Here is a 26,638-nt window from a genome sequence, read left to right as displayed (position 1 = left end):
CGTCGCTTGCAATTAAGAATGTCGGGCTGATAAGTGGCCGGGTCTCGTGTGATGTACGTGAGTACCTAATCTCTAGGTAGTGTTTTACACGTTCTAGGAGCAGCAGTGGGTTCACGTACCTAGGAATCGTTGAGTTTAGCATAGCTAACGAAGCGTTAAATTGCCCAGCTGTGCGGGATCAGAAGCCTAACAGCTTACAGCTGTGGTAGTCCTTCACTGTAAACTTCTTTAGACCAAAATGGCTTTCTGGCCTGTGTGACCTTTAAAAAATCCATCTAAAAAAGAACTAAGTCAGAATTGTTTATGGATCTGCATAAAATATAGTACAGTTCGCGGAAGGAATCTGAGCTGTCCCAGTAAACAACCGCACTCCGAATGAGCAAAATGTGTTAGGATGTATATAAGGAAAATACATATAAACATTTATAAAAAGGTGATTAGTTCATCAGACTTCCTTGCCAAGTTTAATTTTTTGAAGCCCAACCAAGAAAAACGATCCAACAAAAAAAAATGTTTTATCATACAAAGATTTTTATTAAATTTACAATTCTGGCGGTTTATTTTAAAATAAATGAAACAGGGCTGTGTAAAAAATACGGCGCAGAAGACAACAGTTCCGCACAACCGTCATGTACCACACCATTGCATGACGCAAAATAATCTTTAAAACATTATTATTCTCTTGCTTTGAAAGTTCATTATAAATAATGTTCCCACTTTTACAATATTAAAGTTATATAATTAATATATTATGACATGAAGTTTTTACATTTAAGGAGGTTATAGTTTAATAGCAAACTTAATTTGTTGATGTCCGAGTGGATCGAGGTCACGATAGCTCAGGTGGTAGAGCAGCGGCGTATCTAGCCGAAGGTCGTGGGTTCGAATCCCTCTCGTGCCATTAACTTTTTTTCATCTCAAATAAAAACCTTAATTAATTATAATCTTTATTATTAATAAATGTAGGTAAAGTGATTTTATGTCAATTCAAAGTAATTTTGATGCAAACCTGACCTTTTAATGACAAATGGAACGTAATAATAAACCCAATAAGAAAAATAACTAACGAAGGCTAACCTCCTAGACAAATTTTGCACACATCTTTATAAAGCTTTATATTTCATTATTAAAATAAATTTGTTTTTGTTTTTTAGGCGGATACTACATGATAGAAATGAAGTCGAAAAAGCTAAAAGTCATTGCGCTGAACACGAACCTCTGGACGTCCGATAACGAAGTGGACAAAGACCCAGGCGGTCAGTGGGCTTGGCTCGAGCAGCTGCTCGCCAAATCCTTGCGGAAGGATGAAACAGTAAGTCGGGTTTTAAATCGTATAACACTGCGAAAACCGCTACGAAACATTTCGTGAAAATATTTGTTTTATTAATTTTGTACATTATATACGAAAATTCTAGTAAGCTTCATTTTATTCTACTAGTTGCACTGTTATAACAAAATCTCCAATAAATTTTAAAAATTTTATTTCTTAAAAGAAAAGAAAAACAGAAAAGTATTTTTTACTTATGTTCAATTAATTTTATTATTATTCTAATATAGCAGGTTATTATTCAATTTTTGCAATTGCACAGGCTATATATAAATATATTCACAGTTCTCTCTAAATAATTCGTTAATTGAATTTCTATTAAATTAATGTATGTTTTAACGTATTTAATCACCATGCTCTGAATCTGACGATCACAGGCTCTGAAGATGATCTCAATAAAGATTGAAACGTTGTCACAATAAAGAAAATGTTTTTCTAAAGCCTACGTCACAGCAGACCGCATCTTACGATATCCGTAAAATCGGTAAATATACACCGATCTATTACACTCATAGTTTTTAAAATTCATTGATTCGGAAGCAGAATGTAGAGATGTTAAATCACGTTGTATGAATATGTTGTAATACGTTGTATGATCGATGAAACTATGTGAGTAGTTTGATTTTAATTAATCATTTCAGGCCTGCCATGGTGATCGGTTACAACCGTCGTTTGGTTGCGGCGTAGGCATGTCGGATGTTCAATTGTTTAGGCTCAAATACAGTCTTTACCTTTTAAGGTTACACGCTGATAGAGCTTACGATAGTTGCATTCTCGATAGCATTCTCACAACAACTATGTCGTTAAACGAGGCTTTATTCACGTTCATTCATCATGTAGGGTAATGGAGTACTCATTATTCTTCCATCAACGCTCTTGTAATAAAAATCCACGCTTAAACATACATCATCACTAAACGTCAAAATCTATTACAACGTTGTATAAATACAATAATAAAATTTTGTTTACGCACAATAAGGAGGAGTGGACGTTATTTCTGAGTCACCCTTAACTATACTAAATAATTAATCCACAATGGTGGGGGTCGATATCTAGATCCCTCTAATCAATATAATTAAACTTAACATACAAAAGGAGATAGAAAACGAGACATATATCAGTAGTGTATACAATGAAATATCCTTGTTTACTCCAAAAATCGAAAAAATAGACAATTTTCCCATTGAGTAGCATTAATACGCGCTCTCTGTATACAAACAACGAGAATCATCCAAACATTGCGGCATTTGGTCCAAATGTAAGTGTCCTTATGTCAACTATGCACAGCAGATTACAGGTCGAGTTGGTATTATCCTTCGGCGATTTAGAAGGATCAACCTATCAACCCTTCTCTTGACGTGCACGTGTTTAGACGACCCGGATCACCAGCGACAGCTTCATTAGCTTATATTATTTAGACTTATTTCTTACCACAAATTGTTCAATATCAACCAATTCAAGAGAATAAAAAACGAAAATCTCCAGCCTTTTTCCCAACTTTTTGTAAAAATATGAATGATACTAAAAATCCGAAATCGCGAAATACGACTTTTTCGGTATTCAAGCTTTCCATCATTTGTATATATTGTAATCTTTTCTTGTCATATTGGTACGCCACTTTTCGCATTATTTGCAGTTCTCAATGAAAAAACGGGCCTGATATTTGCTTGATTGTGTCAATTTAATTTTTATACGTGATATGGGTTTGAAAAATCAAAAAAACTCTTTTCATTTCCCCGCAGGTAAATTTAAATCGGTTAAAATCCTTATTGTAAGAAAATTATATAATGGTAAAGAATATATTTACCAATATATCAACAGACTCATATTCTGCCATACGAGACAAATCGACACACTTTTGTGCCACAACACGCGTCCACACAAAGCAAGAACAAGAGGACATCAGATCCAAGAACATAAAGCAAAACGGATGCCATTTCGACTAGTTTAATCATCGACAAGAAACAAAAAATCAATTACGACAAATTCAGAAGAAAGAATTACATAATTAAGAAAACTCACTTACTAGAACAAGTTGAGAACGTGAAAAACAGCAAGAACGAGAGAATCAGCAGACACGATAGCGAAAGACAGAAAAAATTAAGAGGAAGAAGATACAAGAACATGACGAAATGAAAAGGAATAGCAAAAACCAACAGAAAGGACGATGACGACAAAAATAATAAAATAAGAATAGCACAATAAACAAAACAAAAATATTTTAAACCCAAGAACAATATACAGGAATAACTATGCTAAAACAATATGATTCGGAGAACACAGTAGAAAGTACAGCTACAACAAGAACAAGAAAATGTGATGATTTGAGGACAAAGACATCAAAATTATGAAGATTGCAGATATAATACAGGAGTAAGAAAATTAAAACAACAACCAAAATCATCATCAGCAGCAGTAAATACAATGACGATGACGACAAATCTGAAAATAATACAAAAGCAGCATTAAACGACAAACAGAAACACAAAGACACAACACAGAAAAAATCAGGTAACAAAAACAGTAAGCAAAAAATAAAGTAACAACAAAACCACAAACAAAAGAATAAAAGTTATTAAAAGGAAACACAGGTAGTAGAACAAATAGAACAGCAATAACAACAAAAATATTTAGAAAAGTCAATGACGGACTATTCAGTCAAATGGCCAATTTTGTAAATGCATATTTTCTCAATCTTTTTAGTCACAGACTTGGGCTAGGTGACATTTTTTAGAAAATTTTCCCCTTGCCTTCTCATCTGTTTTCGAGTTATTCGCGATTTTCGGGCAAAAATGTAGTTTCTTAAGTGCTCATGGAAAAACTGAACACTCTTTCTCCCCATTTTATCATACAAAATCCTATTGTTTCAATACGTTATTCGAAGCCAAACTGACACAATACATATGAAATGGGATGGAAAAGTTGAATTTCCCTGATGAGGTAAACATCGACTGCAGAAGCATTCTGCATCCCAAAAAGGTCAAAGTAAGAAAAAGTAAGAATTGTCGCATCCCTGTATACTATTTTGAAAAAGTACTCGGAAAAAAAGTTGTAAAGTGTACATATTGCAAAAATATGGGGGTTCAAAATTTGAAAATTGGCAGAGAGTGATGGGTTCTTTCCATACGCACGTTTTTGCTCGCAAACGGTTGAGAAATCCGGCAAAGTGGAAAATGACTAATTGAAAGCTTATTCAAATTTGCTATCGATTACTACTGAGGCTATTTATCCATAGCCATGTCTCAAATATGGTAGGTAGATTGCTATTGCGGCAAATTACTAATTCTCGCCTTGTTTACTGTATTTTAAATTAAAATGTCTAATAAAAAATTTTTAATCGTAAAATTATGAAACGTGTTCATTGCTAGGAATGATTTTAGATGACGAGAACATTCTAACCACATATAATAATGTCTTACATTATTGCGCTTGTTCAGATATTTATAACAAAAAGGAAGTATAAGAAATTAAAAACAAAACGACGGACAAAGGGAGAACCAACCCTATTTTAGAAGTTTAATTGGAAAATCCTGTAGTGGGGAAAGCCGTTGAGAATTTCACGAGTTCATTTCCGTTTCATTAATAGCATAGTCCGTTCAGACAAATTTCTCTATGTTCTTTTTCAATTTAACCGCCTGTTCATTTGCAGGCCCAGCGCTGCTTTGTTCAACTTTTTTTCTTATTTCAGGTTTACCTGGTAGGCCACGTAAGCCCCGGCTACGACGAACGACAAGGAGCACCGCCGAGAATGGGTTTGGCGAAAATTCACAACGAAAGGTATCACGAAATGGTGCAGAAATATTCCGAAGTGATCACGGGGCAGTTTTTTGGACACCTTCATTCCGACACGTTTAGACTCGTATATAACGAACACGGTAAGTAAAATCTAAAAAGAACTTCACTACCAGGAGATTACAGCATGCCATGAAGACTCAAATTGATGATCACTTAAGCATAGAAAAATAATAATTAAAAATTTAAATCGGAGAATATTGATTTAATTTTGTTTTCTCCCTCACAAGAATAAACTCAAACAACGTATAAACTTGTACTAAATATCACTAATTTAACTTTTTCAAGATGGTGTAAAATTACCGACTATTTTAGTGAAATCTTGATTAACTTTTTGTTCAACGCTGCTTTAGTAATATTTTTTATATAAATATTTTTTATATTAACAATTTAAAACTGTTTTATAAACTCTTAAATATTCAGTTCAAATCTTCTCTTACAGAAACATTCAATAAAAGATCAACTAGAACTTTAATAAGTCTAAGGCCAAATCTATTATAAAGTTGGCATTTGGTTTTGGGATTATTCCAACTCCTTGTGTTTTTATGCTAATTCATTTTAAACTCTCTTTATTTTTCTATTCAAACGAGAAGCTTTAGAAAAAATTCACCAATAGAAACTAAATAAAAATAAGCTCAATGTTCACGATTCAATAGTAATTTCATATGTTAATCAGCTGTGAAGTTGAAAACGTTTGCTGAAAGGAAATACATTTTGATATAAATATCTCACAGTAAGATATGTAATTATCGATTAGTATATATAAAAAAAATACTGTTGAGTCATTCACTTTTCAGTTTTATAATTCAAAGGTCTGAGCGCTTCCATGTTATCTACGTTTACTTTCTTATAAAACGTATCTTTAATTTATTATTTTATACTTAAAATAATGTATAATAATATAATATATAATCACAATTAATTAAGGTTTTTAGTTGAGATAAAAAAGTCAATGGCACGAGCGGGATTCGAACCCACGATCTTCGGCTTGATACGCCACTGCTCTACCACTTGAGCTATCGTGACCTCGATCCACTCGGACACACCTCCCATCTCAACACCACCTTTTGAGTTTCCCTCCTTTTTGCCATTTTTCAAGGCGTATCAAGCCGAAGATCGTGGGTTCGAATCCCGCTCGTGCCATTGACTTTTTTATCTCACCTAAAAACCTTAATTAATTGTGATATATTAATTGGTCAAGCGGACCACGAAATTAGTGAATTTAATAATATATAATATTTAACCAAAAGTTTTAGAGCTATCATAATCAAACCGAAATAGTTTTATAGCTAATATTTATTTTTCAGCGAGTTGGTTTTCCACATTAGCCGAAGAGTGTAGATACAAGCAAGAAAATTTCAAAGATAACTAATGTCACTGCTAGGATAAGACCTATGGAATATTATTATTAATTATGAGAACACGATGATCTGACAATCAATAGTTTTTGATTATATGAACATCAAATTTTACGAGCATACAACAATAACAAGAAAAAGTCGGACTGACATTCTTGGACATAGGGAAATATTATATGATCTTGTTATTTGGGGAAACCATCCTTTCCAGCCTATGGGAAAATAGCAAACTACAAATCAAAAGAAAAACAAATAAAATTACATTGTACATAGATGGATCGTTTGAATACGTACGATCCGAAAATAAAAGCAGTCCGACTAATTAAGGAAGAACACCTCTGTCAAGCTGAAATACATGCTAAATAAGGCTTCTGTCACACAAAATTTTAAAATAGGTTGCATTTACAAAAGAACTCTGCCTGAACACAGACTGCCACCTTAACTTTTCATCAAATATAAGGCCGAAGAACCCACTTTTTCTACGTACCGTTCTCGCGCCCGACCCAGGCAGAATTGTGGCGGGTTATGTCCCCTCCGCTGTCCGCAAAAGTGGATGCACACGGTCTTCAACGAGCTCGTAGATACAGAGTTATAACCGCTGATGAATGATCCCGCCGACCTCGGTTAGATATTTACCAAAATGGTAGTAAAAGAGGTCGTCAACATGGAGCGTTTTTCCGTATCTGCAGGCGAACTGAGTTGGCATTTCCGTTCACCGCCATCAGGAAGAGCATTACTTTCATAACCGATCCCTGAAGGATGCCATTCTTCTGAACGTGATTCCTGGTTAGCACGGAAGCCAGTAAGCGCCAACGGTCAGGAGGAGCCTCTATCCCATATGGTGTTAAAAAAGTCCTGCAAGCGACGCTTCGCACCCTGATGAAAGTGGCAAAGCGTTCCAAACGGGATTCCATCGCCTATAATATCCTGATGTGCAAAAGGCAAGACAATACCCAATCTATATTCGACTAGAAATGTTTGTTATTTATATAAGGATTGCCTCCTTAAACCAAACCATGGTCTTCTTTCGGTATAACCTAGTTGCCTCCAATTTTTGGCAGAGGTTAAAGCAAGCAGTAAAACCTTATTCTGAACATATACACATCCATGTAGGTTTTCGCACTTGTTTAACAATTTTTGTGCATAAAATAAGTTGTTTGGTACTGTCCTTACAGGTTCTCTCTTATGCAAACGAATATATCATATTTTTCTGTAAATATTATTTAACATTTTTGTCGTAACAGTTTTGCGAACAATTTATTATATTTACATAGTTATTGCATGCATTCTTGTTCTTATTGAATATACAATTTTATTTATTCAGAAATCGTGAGATGCGGTCTGGTGTGATGTAGGTTTCAGAAAAACATTTTCTTTATCGTGCCAACGTTACGTGGGGCACTCTCAACACGACATGCAAGAATGGCACAATTACACAGAAGACAAACACTTTGAGCCCTGAAGATGATCTCAATAAAGGTTGAAACGTTGGCACAATAAAGAAAATCTTTTTCTGAAACCTACATCACACCAGACCGCATCTCACGATTTCTGAATAATTATCGATTAACGGTCACTAATCACCACACATTACATACAATTTTATTTTATTTTTATTAAACAATTCAAATTATATGACCCATCAATAAAAGAGAATGTCTATGTAAAATTTAGAGAATGTACAGAAAGAAATTAGAGAGAAATTACATATATATAAATTCAAAATATTTCTAATAAAAAAGTTCTGATTTATTTGATCGACACACAACTCGTTTGATAATGTTAAACCTCCTTCAAAGCGCCCCAATAGGTTCTACTTCATTCTGCTTCCAGAAGTGGTTAATTGAGGCTCATTTGGGTTCCGACATTATCGCTGACGAAGCAGTGTAATTATTCAGAAGCCGCTTTTCAAGTTTCTTGCAAGAAATGGATCGTTATCTTGTCACTTTATATGTAAATGAATTGGGGTCCTTGATAATTTATCCTTTATAACGAGCCTGACGCCTAAGCATCGATATGGAGAGAACACGGAAAATTCGGTCAATTAAGAACAACATTTTGTGATATTTCAACCATTTTGTTATTTATTAAGTACCTTGTTGTAAGTTATTATCGATGAACATGAAATGACAAAGTTGTCTATTGATGTCCTCAGTATTACAAAGATTTTTTAAATTAAAGATTCCACTCCTGGAGGTTACAGAAACTTTATACTTAACGAATTTTTGTATTCTTCGTATTTTTCTATCATTTACAAATTCAATATTATTAAATTAAATTTTCTTCTCAACGTGTGACCTAGATCAACTCACGTTATAAATGATTACTTTAAATTTGCGATTTCATTTCCCACGAATATTTAGAATTCGGGGAGTCGGCTAATTGCCACGTTAAATATTTAAAATGTTTCAGAAGGTCACTCTCCTTTTTCGACAACAGAAAATTTTTTTAAGTTTATTGTTTTCATTGTTCCACCCCTTTCTAGATTGGCCAATTGTTTTCAATTTTTTAGGCAAATATTTTTAAAGATTTCACTTTGTGAATTTATCTTAGAATTATCTTAAACAAAGAAAGTTTTTCCAATAATATTTATATTATACAGATTAATAAATTTTAAAAAATCTAGTTATACTGACAGGCAAAAAAGTGGCACCCTAAATATTTTTAATTATTTCTTAGACAATCCTACATAGATTATCTTACAACAATATTTGGTCATTTTAAAATATTAGAAGTAAGTAAAACACAGGTAAAATCTACCACTTTTGTTTGATTTTTCTGTAGAGCTTATTTCTAATGTTGCGGTGGTTTGATTTCTTTTAAGTTGTACCATTGTACCATTTTTAAGTTTCAATTGGTTTAGGCGATAATATTAAGTGATACAGATTCGGCAAGACCAAATTTTATGTGCACGCGCTGGTCGGTCGCAATAAAAATAAAATTAAATAAAATAAAAATACAAAATAAAATGAAATACAAATAAAATAAAATACTAACTTGTTAACTGTGGCTTGATTTTCTCGACAACCAGGGAGGAGAGCCGTTTAATAACTAGAACCTGCAATAACTCTGGCCAAAGGTAAAACAGAATCCTAGTCTGTAAATTACCTTCGGGGCTCCGTCCGAACCCTGTATGATGTGTCGCATTAATGATGCGGGAGGAGACACTCGCGTTATTTTGAACGCGATAATTAACAAAACGAAAAAAATGCTTCTTGAAAATAAGAGAAAAACTGAAAGAAAACTAAAAGAAAATCACTCTTGGAGGCTAATTAATAGTGGTCTGTATGGAAGCGAGACGGAAGCAAACAGGACTAGAGCAGGACTAGGCAGCAACAGGACAGGATTGTGGGGAGGGAACAGAGCTAGGATAAATTCTAGATTAGCGGAATTTCGGAAACAAAATAAACAATTATAATTCGCGATTTTTGGCGCGAACATACCGCCCACCAAAATTATAACAATTTTCCATCACCAAGTTCTATATACAATATTTACATGTACTGAGAGAAGGGATATTATTCCTTAAGAACGCTTGGTAGCGGGACGAGACCAACTAACGAGCGGGTATGTCCCTGAAGCGGTTCGGACAACAGCCACACGAGGAATTTTGTCCCGTCCAGGAAGCAATTTAACTATTTGGCTTACAGGCCATGACAAGGGGTGAGAGAGGACGCTTTTTACAAAAACTAAATCGTCTTCTTTAGGCGGGGTTGACTGGCCAGACCACTTATTGCGCTGCATTAAGTGATTCAGATACTCTTTACTCCAACGTCGCCAAAAGGATTGAAACAACTGTCTTTGTTTCTCCCATCGAGTTTTAAGCGTTTCCTTTTCGAGGTATTCAAGTTCAGGAGGCATAATAAAGCAGCACCGGTTAAAAAATGTCCGGGAGACAAGAAATGGGTAGATTCAGAGGGGTCAGATGATTGTTGGCACAGAGGACGTCTATTTAAGGCCGCCCCGATGCGAGCAAACAATGTAGCACACTCTTCGAATGTTGCAGTCAAGTTCCCCAACATGCGTGTAAGAAGACCTTTGGCAGATTTAATTGCTGCCTCCCAAATTCCAGCAAAGTGTGGAGAATAAGGGGGGCTAAAACGCCAGGTGATTTCACGGGAGGTAAGGAAATCGCAAATGTCTGAGTTGTGATCTTTCAAAAACTGAATGACTTCCTTTAAATATTTGTTCGCACCAACGAAATTTCTTCCATGATCAGACAGGATTTCGTTGGGGAGACCACGTCGGGCTACAAATCTGTCCAACGCGGCCAAAAAGGATGCAGTACTCAGCTCGGAAACAAATTCTAAATGTACTGCCTTTGTGGCAGCACACACAAATAGGCACAAGTAACCTTTCATGAGAGAAGGTTTTCTTGACCGGTTGGTTCGAACCGTGAAGGGACCCGCGAAGTCGACGCCTACATGTGAGAAAGGACGGGACATAGTAACACGGACAGCCGGAAGGTCACCCATTTGAGGTTGAAAGTTGGAAGCCCTAAATCGATAACACGTTAGGCAGCTCCTGATACACGTTCGTAATAGGCCTCGTCGTGATAAAATCCAGAACTTTGCCCGGATTAAAGCCTGAACAGTGTTTCGGCCGGAATGAAGAGATGAATAATGGTAATGGAGGCAAATCAATTTGGAAAGATGGCTCTCTTTCGGAAGGAGGTAAGGGTGCTTTGAGTCATAATCAAGCTAGCTATGGAGAAAAAGTATATATCGGTACTAATACAATTTTATTAAAGGTGTACGACCCTCCTTATATCCAATGTTTAGTCGTTAGCATTAGTGAGTGAATTAGTGAGAGAATGTATAAGTGAGTAAATGTGAGAAACTGTATGAATAATCAAAATAATGTGAGAGTGAATGAGTGCGAGATAGAGAGAATAAATTTCAGAAAAGATACGCTTTTAGAAAACTGTCCGTATCAGACTCCAAATTAGACAATTAGTACTAAATAGTGGAACAATACATTCATAACTTCCAACATTTAACCAAGAATGGCTTATTATTTTCATGCCAAATACAAAATGAAATTCAAGGAACAAATATGGTCATAAATCTGCATTTTAGATTTATAGTAGGCCCATAGAAAAAAACTATGTGCACATCTACAGATATCTTGGGAAATGGAAAATCCTACTTTCATGTTGATGAATGAAAAAAGTGAATGAAGTGAATGAAGAAAAGTGAATGAAAAAAGGAGAAAGGTGGTGGAGAAAGGATAACCAAAATCTAAACTACGTACTGCCATCTGACAATAGGACCAAGAAAAACAGAGAATAATTACGTAAAAATAAAACAGTGTTGCCCTACCGTTCTTCCACACGAACTCAAATTTACATGTAAATAAACCTTCAATTGAAATTCAATTATATTTTTTATGTACTACAATATAATTTGATATATTATTAATATTTGAAAATAATTAGTAAAGCTCTACATACTAGTTTGTCAACTCGCTGTATATACTTTACAATTTGTTTAAAACCAACACATATTTTTACACGCATTGATATTCAAATCAAATAAAAATGTACGAATAAAAAGTGCCTCCAATATACGTGATCAAGAATGTAAAACGGGATTAGTGACAAAGTATAGAAACGGGATAAATAGCTTAGAGGGTGGATGGGGAAACTGTTAGCAAATTTCAACACCGGAGGGAAAACTTGCTGGAAATGTATTCTTTCCTCGGGACCTAATAGCATAGCTGCGCGTATGGAATAAATATTTGTTGGTTATGCAAATTTTACATTCTATTCACCTCTGTTCCACATTCCTGGGTGAATCCCAGTGAGCGGAAAGCATTCATAATATTAAAACTTTACTCCCATGAGGGATGATAATGATTTTTAAGACGTTGGTTGTAGAATTCTTATTAAAAATGTCAGCCCTTTAATAAAAAATTGTTGGGATTTTATCGCTCCTGTCATGTTGTTAGGCTGGCGTTTTTTAAATGGACGAATTTCTATCATTATAACTTTTTTTTTATAAAAACATCTTCAGTTTAATTTGTGCGACAATATTTACAGAAAAATTAATATATAAAAATCTCTACAATAAATTATAAAATATTATTAAATTGAATGAAGACTGATTTAGTATTTGTTATTTTAGATCGGAGAAAGAGAGAGGAAATTGTTCTTATTTATCCTGTTTTCCTAACTCAAACTAACCCTCTTGTAAATTCACTCTTAGTTCTCTATTACTTTCTACTTATCCACTATCTCTATCTCTCCGAGCAGTTGCGCGCTACATCATGAAATTTAACAATTGCAAAAAAAGTCTTTAACAAATCAGAACGTGATAGTTTTTCATCAATAAAACAAACGTAAATATGTACAAAATGGCTAATAGTGTATAATTTATATTATTTATTAAAAATAACAGGAGAAAGAGAGAGATAAGGGGAGTATATGGGAGAAACAAATGATTTAGTGTTTCAGTGAGTATGTGAATGAGTCAATGAGCAAATGAGCAAGAGTGTGAAATATGTAAGTGAATAACTGAGAAAGAAAAAGAAAGAAATAGAGGGAGAGAAGGAGTGAGAGAGAGAATAAAGGAGGGAAGAAAGGCAATTACTCGTTCTTATAATTTCTCACTTCCCCTCTTACTCCCTCTCACTCTTTCTCTCTCTCTCCCTCTCTCTCTCTCTCTCTCTCTCTCTCTCTTTCTCTTTCTCTTTCTCTTTCTCTCTTTCTCTCTCACTCTCACTTCTTACCACTTCGTACTTTCTTCTTTACTTTATCCCCCTCTATTTATTTCATTTTCTATTGTTTTTACAACCAGACAGAAGTTGCTGAAGATTGACATATTTAAGCATATGCAGTACATTTATATCAGTCAAACAAATTAGTAGTTACGTGAAAATAATACTAAAAATGGAAGAACGAAAATAATATGTTAACCAAAATCAAGTTTGTTCAAAGTTTACATGTTGACTGGACTAATCACTCTCAAAGAAAAACATTTTCTTAATATATTTTTTATAATATCTACCCTCTAATTATTTTTTTTAAATTCAAAATATCAAATATAGTATATTTATTTTTGAACTTTGATTTTATTTTGACCAACATTTTACGGAAATTCACTAATTTCGTGGTCCGCTTGGCTAATTAATATATTACAATTAATTAACTTTTTTAGTTGATAAAAAAGTCAATGGCACGAGCGGGATTCGAACCCACGATCTTCGGCTTGATACGCCTCTGCTCTACCAATTGAGCTATCGTGACCTCGATCCACTCGGATACTAACTTCCCATCCCGCTCGTGCCATTGACTTTTTTATCTCAACTAAAAACCTTAATTAATTGTAATATATTAATTGGTCAAGCGGACCACAAAATTAGTGATTTTAATGAATTAAAATGAAGTATACTTCACTAAATCTCTCCGTGACCATTTTCATTTGTCGCCGAGAATCCAATCCGATTACACGACATTTGAAAAATGGCAAAAAGGAAGGAAAATTCAAAAGGTGGGGTTGAGATGGGAAGTTGATGTCCGAGTGGATCGAGGTCACGATAGCTCAAGTGGTAGAGCAGCGGCGTATCTAGCCGAAGATCGTGGGTTCGAATCCGTCTCGTGCCATTGACTTTGTTATCTCAACTAAAAAAAGTTAATTAATTGTAATTTTACGGAAAATTGACTAGGTTGTCTCATAGATTTGGTCTGATTGATTGCACACTTTCTACTGTTTAAAACTATAAAAACTTTCTGTACATTTGTCAAGTTATTTATAATTAGTTACCAATCGTATAATAATATTTAAGAAATCTTAAGTGTTAGATAAACTGATTTTTTTGTTCATATGTTAACTGTAGTCTTGCAATAATAAATTCCGTAGAGCGATTTTTTTTCTGATTTTCGAGAGATTTTTGAAATGTTTTTTATATTCAATTATATTCCAAAACGTTAGAATCAACTAGTCATTACATTTCTTCTTTAACTTACATTATCGTAATTAATATTTTGCTAAAAATAAACAGCAGAGAGTTACCCAATTTAGTCAAAATTGTAGTTAATTACAATAAATTATGTATATAAACTACGAGAGAATATCAGCCAATTGAGTACTTTTTAAAAAACCTAGAAAATCGTTCTGTTTATTTCTGACCTAACAGTTGACCCTGTACGATAAAAACGTTGAAGATTTATTCCAATTGTAACAAGACCGTCTGTAATTGTGACGACCGTAATATAATAAATCATTGGCACAAAAGGTAAAAGGGTTATTAAACGCGACTCAACGACACCGTAGGGATGTGTTTTTCACCGGATGACATGAGAAGGCCATTCGGATGAATAATTTCTTTAAAAATTCACCATTAATCTAGGACCATCCAAAACGCTTAAGGATTCCAGCTTGCCCCAAGAGAGGACGAATAATATATATGCTTTGAGAAAAAAGTATGAATTTTTATAAACATTATTTTCTCAGTATAAACTACTAATTAATGTAAAAATTGTATTTTATTAATTATTAAATTTTTAAGTAGTTTTGTTGTCAAAAAAGTAATCATAAGGAAAGTCTTTCGTAAAGATAAGTCTTGTTTTTCGTGTAATCAGCTTTTTGCAAAAAATGAGAGACATCAACCTGTCAGGGCTAACAAAGAGGCTTTGATTCTAACATAATTATAAAAGAGAAAACTGAAAAGAGCTGCATTTGTTTTGTTCTAGCACTTGGTGAAATATAAAAAGAAAAACACCTTCTTAATTTTTTCCGTCGTTAGCATCATCCTGCTTGTTATTCTGCGGAGGTGAATCTTTGTAGAAAGCACCATTTGAAAACGTTTACATCTTGACAAGCCATTACGTTCTGTTTTAATGTGAAAATTTCATTTAATTGTCCGATATTTTTAGACTGCAGCGTTTTTAAATTAAAGCGTATTTTTTTCAATTTTTCAAGAGTCATATAATTATTTTTTTAATTCTAAGTTTATTTAATTATATGAATTAATAATAATAGAATGAAAATTTAACGTAGAATACGGCGCTTTGCTATGTTCAACCTGCACGACCGATTTGTCACGCGGGCTTTAATCTATTCAAGCGCCGTGCTAAGAAGAAATTTGCACTTTTTGTAGTTTTTCCTTTCGACGATTGCAAACAAACCTAAACTTGCGTATTTTCTCTTTTTCACGGAAAAACATTGAAGACGCCTTTGAACAGTGAATTTTAAAAAAAAATCACCAACATACCCACATAACGAGAGGGACGATTGTGTTTGAATTCTAGTTTTTTCTAGGTTTGTTTCAAGTCAGTTTTTACATTTTATTAGCCCGGGTAGTTATTTTCTTTACTCTGTTTATTCTGATTTTGTTATAATTAGTAAATTAAACTGCGGTACATCAGTCACAATTATCACTCTCCATGGAGAAGAAGAAATCATTGCGCTATATCTCTAATCGCTTTAATACACATTATTCGTCAGTTTAAGAGTCATAACAAGTTCAAAAGTCCTGGAGTTATTCGAAGCAACCAAAATCAGAGAATCTCATTGAAAAACGTTTTAAATAATACATTCAATCTGGAAGTGATATTCAAGAGCTTCTGACATTAAATCATGATCGCTTGATTGATTGGATTGAGATAATCATAAAGCAAGTTCAAAAAGCCCCAAAGAGAGAGGCCAAGAAAGGAAACACCAATCGTGAACTTTAAAAAAAGGAATAAGACGAATAGCCCTTAACAGAGATAGCCGTGAAAGAGTATGTAGAAAAACTGGAGACCAAAGAAGTCACTATTGCAAAAAAAGTGCCATAAGTAGAGGGTCTTTTATGATCTGGCACAAAATTTATATAATAATGCTTGGCCACATAAGGCAGCTAGTGTATCTTTGAGTGGACTTTAACTCAATCAAATATGTTTTTGAAATTAAAAAAATGATCACGGAATCAAACCCTAAGGCGAGATTTATTGGAGAAGGAGGACATTTTCTACATAAAGGTTTTATGAGTATACGAAAGCGGTAGAAAGAAATCATTAAATCAGATAAATCAATATTTTCTTATTAAATTCCATTTTAAATATAAAACATATTAATTGTGTTCAAATAAGAAAATTCGAAAAGTTATTTCCTTTAAATAAGTTGTTATTTTAATCAAATACATGTTCGATTCTTAAAGAATACATTTATTTTAGACTTTTGAGTCTTTTTGTTTTATTTAACCAAATGTTCTTGTAAATTCGAACTGAGATTTTTTTGACGGAAGTGTTTATAGTTGTATCTTTATTTGCAGATTCATCCCTCCATTAGATTTACTAAAAATGAAAAAACTGTTTGAAAATTGGTTTTGAAAAACTATATATATTGCAAAACTAACATGTTAAATCAAATACTACCATTGTTTTTAATCCAAAAAATAATTTTTGATTAGTTTTCCAATGCATTTAACCCAATGTCAAACAAATGTATTCGAAATTTAAAAATAACTGAGGAAGTTAAGATAAACGTACGAAGGAAAACTTTTTTGGATCACCGAACACTTTTTTTAATGACAGTGTTCGACGCATTGGCACCAGCAATCGTGAAACACAAATATTAAAATTATCTTACATACATTTTCTGCCTTTGTTGTATATTATTTCAAAGTATTGTATATAATTCGATTTGTTGTTTTATCCACGATAAGAAAATAATATACAGGATTTTATTAAATTAAATATATGCAAAGTTACAAAAATTAAAAAAAGCTTCCAGTAAATTAGGTTCAATTCTAATTCTATTTGAGCCGTTTTTTAAGCCCAATAATACGATTTTTAGGGCAAACAAAAAATATACATTTTAGAGCTGAATTAATCCAAGACATTTTTACCCTGTGTTTATCTGCTGCTTCTCTGGATTTTATATCAATTCTCTGATATGACACTGTTATAAAGCTTCATTGTTCAACATTCTGATGTTTTAACAAATATTTGTTTTATTTTATATATCAGGTTCTAATTTATTTTCTGGCCTTACGTGTAGTTTATACGTATGAAGCCCTGTGCGGTTTCGGTATCAGTGGTAGATAAAATCGGATCTAAATGCCTAATTAATTCAGACAACAATTCTGAGAATACATATTTGACCAAATATTTGTGTATTGTTTATTCAGGGATTTTAGTGCAAAATAAACGAATATCAACTTTGTTTTTTGATTAAACAAAACTATTTTAACCTGCATTGCTAAGGCCCTCGGCCTCTACGTGAAATTATATTTTACAGCTATTCGAGTACATATTTACGTTGGCTAATAGGCCTACTTGCGTAAATATTTTACACACTTTATTTTATAAATAACCGTAAAGAAAATATTTCATTTGGTTTAAATAGTGCAAACCGGTTAGGTTAACACCTTCATAAAGACTCACTAAATTTCACTGGCCGTTTTTAAATAATGCCAATAATTTGTGGTCGGTTTGAACATTCACATATTTGGATTTTGAAAAACACAATACCATATAGATTATTATAATATGTCTTTATTTTTTTCGATCGCGAAAATTTCGTATGAGTTAATTGTGCTATAAATAATGAAATAAAGATGTATGAAAATAGTAATGGAGGTAGTTCAAATCAAAAATAAAAATAGTTGTAAAGCCGGTTAAGAAATTTACTTAAAGGGTCTTTGAACGTTTAATTAATTTATGTTTGAAAAGGGCGACGATCGATTTCACAGTATGATCCTCTCCTAATATGTTCAGTGTACTTTGAATATTCATGACTTTATTATACGAAAATCAGTTTAGTTTGTTTTGTAAGCCTTCTGTGAAAATGCGCCACGATTCTTCATCTCAGGCAAAGATTTTGAATTTCGAGGGAACAAAAACCTCGGGGTTATTTCTAATTAAAGTGATATCAAGTCGATACCTCTAAGTAGGGATTTTACCAACCACTTTAAATCACAATAGAAACGTAATTCTGTAATGGAACAAAATAAATACATCTAATGTATTTACTAATGTATATTTTATGATACAAAAGCAAAGAACTTTTTTTTAAACTGTACTAATTAGACGTGTAACAACTGGAGTTTTAAATACCACCATAAGCGGACATTTTCAACTAATTCTTGACCTGGGATGCCCGCCCAAAGGTCGGGAATATTTTATGAGCATCATAAGTCTTTTTTAAGCCGGATTTGAACTCAGTACAGCAAAATTGAGTCGGTTTGGGACTCAGCAGGAACCATATTGTGAGATTTTCTTTTGGAATCAGCGGGGTGAATTATATGATAATTCTGGTATAAGCATTCGAAAGATGTCAGATTTTAAAATATTTCTTGACAAGACCTCTCTTTTAACTACAGAGTCAATTTTAATAACTTATGGTTCCAGTTTCATAGACTACCTATTTGTAGCCTTTGCTATTTTTTTTTTATTTTTTATTTGTACAATTCTCATTTACGTAGATAGTTACGCGCTGGGCCAATGAAATAAGAATATTTCCCCACGGTTTGCTCTTTCTATACGTGTAAATGAATGTAACGTTCCAGGGTCATCGTTTGAGTAGATTACGGATTATTTGATATTGGTGTGGCGCCCAGGTAATCTTTATTAACATAAACTTTCTACCAATTCTGGAATCTTATTTAACTGACTGTTCGTTCATAGTGAAGTGCAGCATAATCATATATCAGAGAAAAACAAACCGGTAATCACAAGGGTACATTCTTGGTCCCATCCTTTATACCACTTATACTGTAACAATCATTTACTATTATTTACTATCTATGCAAATGACCTCCAACATTAAAAAACATCTAGTGAATACAAGTGCCAAAAGTGGGGGTCAAGATTGGAAAAATCATTTACAATGAACAAACCTACTTGCCCCTGAATATATAACAACAGCAAGGGTCTACCGATTGCCACTCTATTCGGATACTTAGGACAGCAAAAGTGAAATAAGTACACAAGTTCAAAGGACAAAACTTAACGGTAGATTTGGACAACTACGAATAATTTTAGGACTTAGACCAAAATCGGTTTTTGCCGTCAAAGATGAACTAAATCTACACAAGTCATTAGTGTGGTGGGTCTGTCCCATTTAAGATTGGCCAAACCGCGTCTGATAGATAAAAACATCCAGGATGGACCGATAAAAACGATGGTAAACGAACAAACTGCTGTTTATATTGCTTTCAATAGTTTGAACGCTTAAGTAAGATTAGATTCGAATTTAGTAAGTATTTATATAATTTTTGTTAACTATTTACCATAGGAAATGTTGAATTTCAATAATAACAAAACCAGTAAAACTTTAACTTAAACACAAATTGATAGGACTTTTCAGAAGACCTAGTATTTCCGATTTATAAGGAAAATACCTTATGACAAATTCAAAAACTCGTTATTTTACACGTTTGGTAGTATGTCTGCATTTTTCAAACAAAATGGCTCTGTAAGGAATCATATCATGATTTTTCCATTTGTTCTAGGTGAGCCGATATCGAGCATATTCCTGACGCCGTCAATCACTCCCAAGAGGACGACGAGCGGAGCCAACAACCCGGCGATCCGGCTTTACACTTTTGACACCGACGATGGAGAGGTTGGTAATAGAATCCATGCCAATGCAGTACGATAAATTTGCCGCAGAGCCTGCTGTAGAGTTGCCAAATGGCCTTGATGACAATGCACTTTCCACATCGATCCCGGTTCTTATTGTTTTCAAAGTCGTTTACCTTTTCTGAGTAGTTCACACGGCCATGTTACACGACCTGGATATCTGTTTGAGCAGCAAAGAGTAATTCAGACTGCGCGGTTTTCCATGAGTCAAGACGTGATTAGCCTGATGTCATTTATTACGCACTGCCTTACCCTTTCTGACAGCTAAAATTCGGTAATTTAATAAATAATTCATTATATTAAAAGTTTTAATTAAACACTTTCTTATTTTATTTTTTTAAACATACAAGGCTAAACTAGAACGTAGAATTGAAACGGATAAAATTTAAACTTGCCTTTTTATTTACTCTATTCTACTAAATAAATTATTAAAATCTTATTCTAAAGATAATACGTAAATTAAATCATAATCAAATGGAGATCCAAAAGGCAAAATCGACGATATTACAGTTTTCAATGAGTCTGCACGTAGTTGGCCTAATTTATTGCACTCTCATCTATTTTGCATTCCTGTAGCCTTTCTGACAAGCAAAGTTTGTCGACCAGACTTAGGCGATTATATAAATAATTAATTAAATTAAAAGTTTTAATTAAACACCTTCTGTTTTGTATTTTATAAACGGGAGCACTGAAGTTGTTATTAAAATCGATGACAGCAAAGCTGAGATAGATTTTAAAACGTTGAAACTTAACGAACTCAAGTACATAGAACTGTATGATAGCATTAAATAGAACGGAACTTTGTGGTGTCAAAATTGAACAATGATCATCCATCCAGCCAGAAAATCTTAAATCTTTTCAACAAGCTAAACAATTACTTAACAATTTTTTTTTAAATCGTAAAACCCCATCCCCTCTCATTACTAATAAAGAACAAAACTTTAAATAAGATCATACTCGGCCCAACCCAAAGTAAACTTTGCGTTTTTTTTTCTAATTGAAATTTCTATGTTAAAGGGGTTTTGACAGATCTCTCGTAATACCAGGTAGGTTTAATTTTGAACCACCTTTGTTTTCTGTATGATTCGCCAGTTCTTTTAACGCAAACAACCGAAAATAAAGTCTGACAGCAGCTTCAAAAACAAGAGAAAGTTAAAAAAAAAATTACGAAAACAGATGGAATATACACAAAGAAATAAACCATTATCCTCGCCAATTCCAGAAAATAAAAAGGAAGAACAACTAAATAAAAAGGAAAGAAGAACACAGAATAAAGCAATACATTTGTAGTAGTAAAGAAATTGAAATGTCCTAAAAAGTAAATATTAAACTCACTATTTTTCCTTGACCAATAATCAATTAATTAAGGTTTTAAGTTGAGATAAAAAAGTCAGTGTCACGAGCGGGATTCGAACCTTCGACCTTCGGCTTAATACGCCGCTACTCTACCATTTGAATTCACGATAGCTCAAGTGGTAGAGTAGCGGCGTATCAAGCCGAAGGTCGTTGGTTCGAATCCCGCTCGTGACACTGACTTTTTTATCTCAATTTAAAACCTTATTTAATTGTGATATATTAATTGGTCAAGCGGACCACGAAATTAGTGAATTTAATAATATATAATATTTAACCAAATGTTTTAGAGTTATCATAATCAAACCGAAATAGTTTTACAGATATTATTTATTTTTTAGTGAGTTGGTTTTCCACATTAGCCGAAAAGTGTAGATATAAGCAAGAAAAGTTCAAAGATAATTAAAGTTGAACTTTATTACCAACACGAGCATATTTGTTTTTTATTTTTAAAAGTACTGTGGACAACTTAATAAAAACAACCATGAAAAAATATCTATACATTTTATTTAGGGTTTTACTTCTCAACCAAACATTAATATTTTGCTTTTAAAGTGTTTCTCTATGAACAAATAATTTTCGTCATAGCATACGCAAGTTACAATTAGAAGTATTATCAAATTTTATCGTCTCATTGTAATACAATTTACATGATCGAATAAATTTATTTTATTAAAACAAGCAATCTATTTATGTTCATTTAACCTTTACTTGCCGAGTCGATCTGAATAGGTTCAGCGTTAACAATCTCTCATATGGGCTAAGTTCAAAGTTTATTCACCTGTTTCACGTAAAGCACAAGTTTTCATTTCTTGGGAAAGCTTTTCACTGATGATTCACTTGGGGGTAATGTACCCAAGGCTTATCTAGTTCGGAGATTTTCCGAAAATAACCATCCTTTCAATACTCCGAAATCAGTTATCATTTCTAACAATGAACAAATTGGCTTCAGTTTCCACCTTCACGCTTAATCCTTTCCTTATTATTTTTCAATCTTTCAAGGCGGAAAATCACAATTTTTCGGGCAATAATAAAAATTATTATTTGCTGTTGTATTGTTATTATTTTAGTCATATATATTTCTAAGGATATCAATACATCATCAACTTAGTTCATTTTTTTATTAAAAGGGCTTTTCTTAAAGGATAATAAATAATTTTGCGACACAGAAAATTTAAGGCGAATCAATATCACTGTCTCATTTCTATTTGTACCTGATTTAAGCTCTGAAATAATATTTACATTATAAAACCATGGCTTGTTCATCCCTGGACTGAATTCGTTATAATTAACAAAAACGAGCAGTGCAAACTGGCCGGAGGGCGCTTTTAATCAATTAAGCCTAAATTTTGATTAAATACTGAGAATGTTTGTACTTCAGACGATCGACCTTCGGCCTTTTCTTTTTTCAAGTCACAATTTTCTCACTGTCTCATCGATTGACAATATTATGTTCGTTGTACAATCAAAATGCCGACAGATACGCCCTATTTTACGGGTTGAATAATTTATAAGTTTAAAAACCTGTGCCAGATCTGTTTGGCAATACAAGGAATAGCTTTTACTGAATATTAATACATAATGAAAGTCTTTGGATTTTATGTATATGTATTTTTTTATAATATACGTCGGAAATGTAAATTTTACAACTATCGATATATTCAACGCTAAGTGAATTAATTATTCATTTCTGAAGAAAATGAAAATGTACGATTCTAAGGTTTGAAACATAAAACGTCAGTGAACAATTTTCTTAAAAATAACATCGCATATCCTGGACTAAAAATCAGTACCACTAGCTGTTTCTTATTAATATAATATAAATTGATAATTATAATTTCATGTAATTTATTTATTTTTATTTATTGATTTCTATATTATGCACAAAGCTCAAAACGAGTGCTACGAAGTGATTGCCAGTAATTTACACAAGAATAGTGTCAAAATTTTGCATACATAAAATGTATATTACTTTAAATAAAATACTATTTTAAAATGTTATGTATATGTAAGCGCGTCTCTTCTGTTTTGAGCCCAAACCTAAATTCGGAGAACCGAAAACAAGGTCCCAGAGGTTGTCTTATGTTCGGACCTGACTACATTAATTTAATTTAATGATCAGGAACTTTTTTTGATATACAAAATTCCAATATTCAATTTAAACCAAAACAAATACGAGACCAAAGTATTAATTAAATTTAAATTTTTTATTACACTTTATTTCCAAATAAAATTTCTTTTATTAATTATTATTTTTAGTTTAAAGAATCTTTTATTCTATAATAAAACCTATTTCAGAATCTACAAACATGAATTTTAAAATCGAATTTAATTCTCGTTTTGTAAAGAAAAGTAATAGTAAAGGAAATTATTATTATTGTTATTATTATTAATTTTTGACCACCAATTAGAAAATACAATTAATATTTTAACATAATTTTTAAAATCAAATGCTATCTCTTTTAGTTTTCTTTATAAAAATATATTTTTGTGACAACCCTTTTTTAAATTAAAATACAATTAGTATTTTTAGTTTCTTTGACGTCAAAATATAAAATTTACTCACTTGAATTGTGTGCATACCAATTTTTTCTTTATTACAAATAGACAGCTCTTAACCCATGGAAACCAAAAAAAGGTGCCTGATCATTAAATTAAATAATTGTAGTCAGGTCCGATCATAAAAAAACCTCTGGGACCTTGTTTTCGGTTTTCCGAATTCATGGTTGGGCCCAACAATAAGAAGAAGAGACACGCTTACACATATAACACACAAAACATATAAAACAATCTTTACAATCCACATCAAACATTTTTACATGGTCTAATTCTTCATCATTTGTCTTTTCTTTCCCTAATTATTTTCGTCTATATTATCTTGAATGGCTAATCAGGCCGAACCATTACCCATTTTTCCCATTGTCGGTTCTTTTCACCTCAAAGAAGCCGACTCTTCATAGAAATATTGATTTCTATCCCTACTTCCAAAACAAAAACATTTAATATCTCACTGGCACTGTCAAGACGTCACGCAGTAACACATCTACACAGAATACAAAATTTTAGTGAGTACAAATACTTTGATTGAGTCTAAAATTTCTATCATTGTATAAATTCATTTTTTCGCATCTTACATGTACTGCTATAACTTAAACAATGTTTATAAATCCCAGGCCCTGAATATTATCTCAATAAAGATCGAAACGTTGGCACGATAAAAAAATGTTTTTTTTTAAACCTACGTCACACCAGACCGCATCTCACGATCTCAAAATAATCATTAATTAACTGTCACTAAATATCACACATAAATATTAGCATGTATAGGTCACAATTACAACAATTACTAATGAAAATTAATTTTGATATAAATTATTAACATGGAGATGTTTTTCGGTTGAATACATAATTTTTTTCGTGACCATGTGCACGCAATTGATTTCGTGTTGCCAGTGAGTGCGCATGGGTTGATTAGGTTGGGCCAGAAATGACTTGGTTCGGTTGAGGTATGATTTGGGTTGGGTGAGATAAAGTTTTGGTTATGTTATAATTAGGGTACTTAGGATAAGGCTAAGGTTAGGGGTATGGTTAGGTTAGAAGTGTTAGGCGGTTATATTTGGTTTGGGTTAGAGCTTTGGTGGGGTTTGGTTATATTAAGGTTACTGTTACTGTTAAGTTGGTTTGGGAGGATTATATTATGGACGAGTTAGATTACATATTCATGGTTCAACGCGTTTTTCGTTAAGCGGAAAAATATGCGAATAGCACAACGTGCGAGTTTATATATATATTGCTATGTCTTCTTTAAAAATTTACTACTGTTCACAGTTTTTGTAAATTTCTCAAATAAGTAAAAATATGTATTTTTCAAGATATCAATTGTTTCCCAGTGAAGAGGAGAAAACATGTACGTTTGGTTTAGTTCTGCTCAAAGAAAGGAATGCTTCGGGTTAAATTATGTTATGTTAAGTAGAATTAACGTTAGGGCTAGGGTTAAGTTTTGTAAAGTAGGGTTTCGCTTAGGGTTAGGACAAAGGTTAAGTTAAGTAAGGTTAGAATAGATTTGATAGTATTTGAGTTAACAGTGGGGTCAGGTTATGTTAGATTGGAGTTAGATTAGAGACAAGTTTGGATAGGTGGGGTTAATGCCAAGAGCAGGGTTAAGTTTGGATAGTTTAGAATAGGTTAGGTAGTGTTAGGGTTAAGAGTTAATATCGGACAGTGAGGAAATGCCCTCACTACAGATGGCGCGATCCCGAAACGCGTTGAGCCGTTCGACAAACCCGCGAGTGAAGACGGACCCATTAAGTGATCCAATGCCGGTTCACCACGAGTTCACCGACACTCAGACCATCACCCAACATTAACCTTCACCTTGAGTTGGGTTAGAGTTAGGGACGCGTTTCGTTAAGTAGGGTTAATTTGGGGAGTAGAGTAACGTTAGGTTAGGTTAGAATAAGTTAGATTGTGTTAAAGTTACGATTCAGAGTCGGGTTTGGTAACGGATGATGCTGGGATTAGGGCTACGGTTAAGCTACAATTAGTATAAGTGTTATGGACGTGTTTGTTTTGGTAAAATAGGTTAGGACTAGGGTTAAGTTTGATTAGGAAGGTTCAGGGCTAACGTTACTCTTCTCCTTTTTGATGAATAGAAGTTTAAAAATCAAATGCGTTTGGTTATCCTTTATTCTTAATAATCTATACAACTTGATAAAACTAGTAAGAAAATATTTTTTCTTCCGTTATCTTATTTTTCTATTACAATAATAAAAAATGGAAATTAGACAAAAAAAATAGGAAAGAAAGGTGAGTATAAATATTAACAAAGTGTAAATTAATTTATATTAATTAATCAAATATTAATATCACGGCTCCTGAACAATATGGTTTCAAACCAAACGAGATAATGATTAAATTAATAAGGAATGTATGTGCTTTTGTTAAATATAATTTCATCTGTTCCAGATAGTTAATTACATGCAGTATTACATGGACCTGCCCAAGTCTAACGAGGCAAACGAGGCAATTTGGACTCTAGAATATAATTTCACGAGGTAAAAAAATTATTACTAATTTTTTAAAAATTGTAAATATTCTATAGAGTTATTGTTTTAACATCAAAATGGTAAAGTAGACAACGATTTAGTAAAATACAAAACTTATTTTACAAATAGTAATATTTACTTACTATATTTTTGCTTAGATAATAATTAAGTTATTTTAAATAGAAATTTGTTCTTA

General features: G+C 32.9%; 1 protein-coding gene across 2 annotated transcripts in view; it reads left to right on the top strand.

Moving 5' to 3' along the window:
- The window catches only part of LOC106673997 (acid sphingomyelinase-like phosphodiesterase 3b), a 151,312-nt gene that overhangs the window by 103,553 nt on the left and 21,121 nt on the right, over window positions 1-26,638 (top strand). For both annotated transcript variants that reach the window (XM_024230347.1, XM_024230348.1), the window contains exons 4-7: window positions 1,155-1,312; window positions 5,016-5,202; window positions 19,915-20,027; window positions 26,363-26,451. In XM_024230347.1, the coding sequence (XP_024086115.1) occupies window positions 1,155-1,312; window positions 5,016-5,202; window positions 19,915-20,027; window positions 26,363-26,451 (547 nt within the window). The remainder of the gene's footprint in view (window positions 1-1,154; window positions 1,313-5,015; window positions 5,203-19,914; window positions 20,028-26,362; window positions 26,452-26,638) is intronic.

The sequence above is a fragment of the Cimex lectularius genome, unplaced genomic scaffold, assembly GCF_000648675.2.
Source record: "Cimex lectularius strain Harlan isolate CLEC.00 unplaced genomic scaffold, Clec_2.1 scaffold91, whole genome shotgun sequence".
NCBI lineage: Eukaryota > Metazoa > Arthropoda > Insecta > Hemiptera > Cimicidae > Cimex > Cimex lectularius.
The sequence above is the reverse complement of the archived record's forward strand: the minus strand, read 5'-3'. Positions and strand labels throughout refer to the sequence as shown.